Source organism: Cavia porcellus, unplaced genomic scaffold, assembly GCF_034190915.1.
Source record: "Cavia porcellus strain 051 isolate PalLab524CR breed Dunkin Hartley unplaced genomic scaffold, mCavPor4.1 scaffold_25, whole genome shotgun sequence".
NCBI classification, from domain to species: Eukaryota; Metazoa; Chordata; class Mammalia; order Rodentia; family Caviidae; genus Cavia; species Cavia porcellus.
The window spans coordinates 49,530,774-49,536,936 of NW_026947508.1; the positions used below are offsets into that span (position 1 = coordinate 49,530,774).

The 6,163-nt window shown below is 52.5% G+C and overlaps 1 protein-coding gene across 7 annotated transcripts in view; it reads left to right on the forward strand.

Annotated features, from left to right (window-relative positions):
- Mroh7 (maestro heat like repeat family member 7) overlaps window positions 1-5,140 on the forward strand; it is a 61,464-nt gene extending 56,324 nt beyond the window's left edge. For 2 of the 7 annotated variants that reach the window (XM_003464057.3, XM_063236547.1), the window contains 3 exons: window positions 1,734-1,836; window positions 3,802-3,864; window positions 4,717-5,140. In XM_003464057.3, the coding sequence (XP_003464105.2) occupies window positions 1,734-1,836; window positions 3,802-3,864; window positions 4,717-4,961 (411 nt within the window). In that variant the 3' untranslated portion in view covers window positions 4,962-5,140. Of the gene's footprint in view, window positions 1-1,733; window positions 1,837-3,801; window positions 3,865-4,716 lie in introns of those variants that run through there. The other 5 variants (XR_010043195.1, XR_010043196.1, XM_063236548.1 and 2 more) reach the window with 3 other exon arrangements.
- Window positions 5,141-6,163: the final 1,023 nt, after the last annotated feature.

A 6,163-nucleotide genomic window follows, 5' to 3' on the forward strand; every position in this document is an offset into this window, starting at 1 on the left:
AACCTACATTTTTTTGAGCCAGGCATGGTTTTGCACGCCTGTGATACCAGTATTCAGGAGGCTAAGGTAGGAGAATCACTGTGAGTTTGAGGCCAGCCTGGGCTACAAAGTGAGTTCAAGGCTCATCTGTACTACATGTGGAGACTGTATCAAAAGCAAAAATAAGGGTTAGAGATTTAGCTCAGCAGCATAAGCACCTGCCTAGCAAGCACAAGGTCATGAGTTCAATCCCTGGTAAAAAGCAAAAACAAAACAAACAAACAAGAAAACAAAGCCAGCCTAAAAATACATAGCAAGACACTGTCTCAGAAAAAAAAAAAACAAAACCAAAAACCCCTACATTAAAAAAACCCCAAAGCCACAGATTAAACCCAGGGCCTCTACTCTGTGCTACATCCTCAACCTTTATTTTATTTATCTAGGTAGGAGCATGCTCAATTGCTGAGTTGCCCAGACTAAGTTTGAATTTGTGATCCACCTGCCTCAGATTCCCACAGTACTAGGATTACAGGTGTGCCCCACCATACCCACTTAAGCATATACATTTATAAGACATTAATCAAACATCAAGTTAGCTTGCTTATGTACGTATGTATGTATGTATGTATGTATGTATGTATGTATGTATTTGAGACAGGGTAGTTCAGGCTGGCCTCTAACTCACAGTGATCCTCCTGCCTCTGCCTCCCAAATGCTGGGATTATAGGCACATGCCTCCATGCCCAGCAGTTTAGCTCATTTTAAACACAGTGGCTGTCACTGTTCTGTGACAGAGCCCCTGGAGCCTCACTTTGTTCCTGAGTCTCCACATCACCCAAGGCTTTGTCATGCCAAGGTCCACTTCTAGGCTTAGCTTTAAGAAGGGCTTACAAAGCTATTGCTCATTCACTGGCTCACCCATTGATTTCTTCACCTGACATTCTCTGGGCTCCAGCTCCAAAACAGGCCCTGTCCAGGGAGCCGAGGACGAGCTGAGTAAAAAGGCCACTTTGGGGTGCACGTTCCTCCACAGTGAGCAGGTGGTGTAAATCATTCTGACCCACTGTCACAGGGGCCACCCCAAGCATGTGCAGGATGTGCAGAAGCATCTTGGGGGCAGATGGGCTCTGTGGGAGGGTGGTGGGAGGCTTCAGCGTGGAGGTGGCGTCTGAGTTGAGGCTGGAGGGGTGGGAGGCCCCTCACCCGGTGCAGCAGAGAGGGAAGGGTACCTGGGGAAGGCTCAGCACTGCATGGCCGTGCAGTGTTTGTGGTCGCAGCAGTGGAGGGAGAAGGAAAGCTGAACACGGAACATGCAGCATCAGATTTCTGATGTGTCCCTCACCTGTTGAGGGCTGGGGATGCGGTTCAGTTGTAGAGCTTATGTCTTCCGTGCACAAGGCCCTGGGTTCAATCCCCAGCACCACACATACAATAATTTGCTTATTCCTGCTGCTTAGCTGGACAATTCCCATCATCAAATCCACCCTGACCACCACTCTCAAATTATTTTGCCTGATGGCTGGGGCCTTGGTGGAGGGCTGGGTGCTAGAGACTTCAAGGAGGCAGGGCCAAGATTCTTCACTATTCCTAGCTTCAAGAAGGGCGGAGGTAAGGATGTAGCTCTGTGGTGCAGCACCTGCCTGGCAAGTGCAAGGTCCTGAATTTGATTCCTGGTACCAGAAAAAAAAAAAAAAAAAAGTATTGCAGTGAGTCTCTCGGAGGGTCCAGCACCTTGGGGTTTCTCTTTGCCCCAGGTGAACACCCACCCAAACAACGCCTTGACATTCCTCAGCCAGGGCTTGGAGTATGCCAAGAACCCACGGGCCTCCCTCCGGAAGTGCTCTGTCATGTTCATAGGTAATGTTCTCGAATCTTCAGTCTTGCATCCAGGGCCCTGCCTCTCTTCTGGCTGACTCCCCACTTCCAGCCCTCCCAGCCTGGGAAGACCCTTCCCTTTGGGTTTGGGCAGGCAGCCAGCCCAAGAGCACATGAGAATGGTTCTCTCCTCTAGGAAGTGGGCTGCAGGTAGGATCCAGGCCACACCCTGGCAGCTGTATGCGCCCAAGCTGCCCCTCCCCCTGGAGCACATGTAACATGTGTCCAAGTCCAGCAGGAGCAGGGCCAAGCCCCCTGGATTATGGCACAAGAGCCACATGGCAGGGTGGAGAACCAAGCAGAATCTCAGCTCTGTGACCTCCTTTCTGTGTGACTCCAACTGGGTCTCAGTTTTCTCATCTGCAAGATAGGAATCAACTTGTATTTCACACATAAATTGAAAATATTTTTCTTCAGGTTTTTACATTTATTAGTACACATCTGCAGTACATAATGATTACATTCATCACGGGGAGGGTGTACGTTGTACATGACACATATTCTTTTTAAGTCCCTTTCTCCTCCTGGGAATATTTTTTAAAATGTGAGGTCCTTGGAATATCAAAGTGCTCTGTGTTAGTCACTTTATTTTCTTTCCCATTCTCTGCCTCTCTAGGAAAAAAAGTAGCAAATAAAAAAAAAAATAGCTGGGCATGGTGGCACATCTCCATAATCATAGCACTCAGGAGGTTGGGGCAGGAGGACTGTTGTGAGTTTGAGGCCGGCCTGGGCTACATAATGAAACCCCATCTCAAAAAAAAAAAAAAAAAAGTCCCCTTGCCCCAATCCCCCAGGGCCCTCCTGGTTCCACCTTCCCCTTTCTATCTCCCTGTCCCCAGTTAGCCACATTCCTATGCATGCTTCACCACTAAGCTACTGCCCGTAACCCTTGCCACATACTCTCCAGTTTGCTTGCTATTTTAGACTCACCCGCCCACCACCTGTGCACTGATTGATACTTCACTCTGTCAGGTTAAGGACAGGAAGAGCCCTTCTGGAAACGATGCTGATTCAGTGGGTGGGTGGGGGGTGGCTGAGGTGGCTGCTAACACAACCCCTGCGTGGACACAGGGCATCACCAGAATGTGGGGGGAGCTCCCCGAGAAGCTTCTTCTGTGGAGTGACATCTGCTTTCTCACTGCTGATTTCTTTGTCTTTCCCCAAATAATCACTCCTGAAAATGCCCCCGTTTGACACCTGTGCCAGGGCCTGGCTGTGAGCGGAGCCTGGTGCGCCCTCTCTGGGATTGCACAGGAAGTCGCGAACGCTTCTCTTGCACATATGCGAGCAATCTGGCATACAATTTTAGGAACCTTGGAGAACTTCCCTCCTGCTTTCACCCTGTCAAGGGGAGCTAGTGTTTAAAGCTCCTGGTCTGGTAGGGGACAAAGATTCCTAAATCACAATTAAAACATGACCCAGTATACCCCCGAAAGGTCTCAGGGACTCTGCGAACCTAGACAGGCACCTCGCCTAGCTGAGGGCTGGGGAGGGAGGACTTTGTGCAGGAGACACTTGGTATGCAGAATACAAAGGACAGATGGGGCTGTGCCTGGAAAACCGCCTTTGGCCTTCTGCAGGCCGCAGGCACTACATAAGCCAGGGCCCAGGCTGGGAACAGGTCCGTATCCACAGGGCTGACTCACACCACCAGGGCTAGCCACACCCAGCAGCCAGCCTCCCTGGAGGCAGGTAGCAGGGAGGCCCTTCCCATGTCACAGGTGGGAACAGCAGGGTTGGCACCATCTGCCTTGCCCTGGTGTCATCCTTCCCCATGGCACCAGCTGCCCTGTCTCAGGATTCCCTTGGGGAATCTGTCCCACGTCCAGATGAAGTTCCCTTTCTGTGTTGTCCTGTGGGGACAGTTTCCTGGGGAGTCTGCTCTGAGGGTGGGTAGGGGGGTGGAGGCAGGAGCTGCCAGCCCTCACCTCTCTGGTTATGCTCAAGGGTCCCTGGTGCCCTGCTTGGAGAACATAATGACGGAAGACTGGCTGAAGGAAGTGAAAGCTGGTGAGTCGCATACCCAGGTTGTGGGGTTTCTGGGGTCAGGGAGACCACGTGTAGATGTCAGTGGATAATGGGAAGGGAAGGGAAGGGACATGTTCCAAGAGGAGGTATTCAGTGACGTTCAGTCACGCAGGTCCTAACCTGGGGTGAGGGCAGTGTGAGGTACCTGGGGTGACCAAGGTGCAGAGCAGAAGCCAACAGTTCCATTAAAGAAATGGGGCTCAAAACTGAGGTCAGGCCAGGTGTGGTAACTCATGCCCGGAATCCCAGCACTCGGAGATTGCGGGGCTGAGACAGGAGGACTGTTAAAGAGTCTAGCCTGGGCTACATAGTGAGTTCAAGGCCAGCAAGATTCTGTTCATGAAACTAACTGGCAAATTCGAAGTCGTGATTTCTAGTACTGAAAAACTAACAAATAAAACCAACTGCCCTTCAAAACAAAAGCCAAGGCCAGAAGCTGTGTAATCCTTTTTGGTCTTTTGAGACAGGGTTCCCCTTGGTAGTGCAGGCTGGCCTTGAACTCACTATGTAGCCCAGGCTGGCCTGGAACTGCTGTAATCCTCCTGCCTCAGCCTCCCAGTGCTGGGATTACAGGTGTGCACCCCCACACCCAGCAGGTAGTATAGACTTTTAAGAGGACACAGTTTATTTTGTAGTGAGGAGAGCAGATGGGAACATGAAGTTGCACAGGCAAGCCAGGAAGACTTCCTAGAGGAGGCAGGTTTTCACTCAGGATTGGAAAGGTGTGGATAAAGAGCTGGGAGGAAGCGAGCCCAGGAGGTGCTGAGAGAGGGCGCCTAAGCCAAGACGTGGGAATGTGAGCTTAATGAGTGGCCTCTCTTCCCCACGATGCAGCTCTAGAGAATCTGAGACATGACCCAGAGGCATCTGTGTGTATCTATGCGGCCCAAGCCCAGGACTACATCCTGTCCAGCTGCTGGAGGAACTCCTGGCCACTGCCGGGCTGGGACTCACTGGTGTGTGGCCCGGCCCCCTCGCACTGCTGCAGCCCCAGCCCTGAGGACCTGCCCACTTCCCACAAGCGGCGCTCCTGGATCATGCAGGCCCTGGGTGCCTGGAAAACCACCTTGAAGCAGTGACTTCGGGCCCTGCGCTCCTAACTCACCATAAATGCTCCATGAGGGCATTCTGGGCACTTCCTCATGGGACAGGCGGGCTCTGAACACAGCCGCACTGTGTGTGGCAAAGCTGAGTGGGTGTGGCCTTCTCTTGCTGACTACACTGCAATTCACTGAGGCACGCAGGCTGTTTTGTCTCTGTGTCCCTGGGGATGCCGAGGCTCAGAGAGGCCAAGTGGCCTGTCCAAGGTCACACAGTAAGTCTACTGGACATCTCAGCTTCCCTCTTTTCACACTGCAGGAGCAAAGTGAGGTGATGATTTGGGTGGCCCTTGGGGAAAGGAGAAGGAAAGCAGAGCCTCCTCCCACTCTGTGAACCCTGAGTGTGAGCCCCACTCCTAGGCCCTGGCCCTGCATTGACCACTGCTGATTCCAGCAGTCACTGGTGAGCTCCTAACCTGGCCAGGCCTGCTCTAGGTGCCACGGGTACAGACCAGAGCAGGATCCAGCACCAGGCCCTGGGCAGTGGCTCTCAAGCAAGGGTGCTCTTGACTCCAGGGAATATTCAGCAGTGTCTGGAGACATTTCTGGTTGTTGTCACTTGAGGGTGGCAATGCTATTAACATTGACTCCACAGAGGCCAGGGAGGCCGGTAAACGGCCTACAGTGTGCAGGATCCTCCTGTAGCAGGGCTCCCTGTCCACATTATCTAAAGAGCTACAGTTGAGGAGTTTTGGCTTAATGGAAGTATCAGGGACATGAAAGACACCAAGGGCATGGCAGGGAGTCAGGGGGGCTGTGGGGTACAGAGGACACACTAGGCCAGATGGGTTGTTGCCATGTTAGGGAAGGCTGCTCAGAGAACAGACCCCCAGGGCTTTGAAAAGATGGCCACGTGCTGGGCCTGTGTGCAGTGGAGCAGGGTGTGTGGACACCTGCAGGTCTGTAGGGCCGTGGAGTCCAGTGAGCAGGGAACAGCAGGGGATGGGACATAGCACGTAGGCCTCAGAGCTGTGCTGGGCGGGAGACTTCATCCAGGGAGCATGGAAAGGCACTGCAGGATGCTAAGCAAGGAACAGATGTGGGCAGATGTTGGCTTTAGGATGCTCTATCCTCAGCTAGGCTGTTATCTCAGCACTAGAGAGGCTGAGGATCCAAGAGGATCCAAGGCCAAGGCCAGCCTGAGCTACATAGAATTCAAGGCTAGCTTCGACTGCACAGCA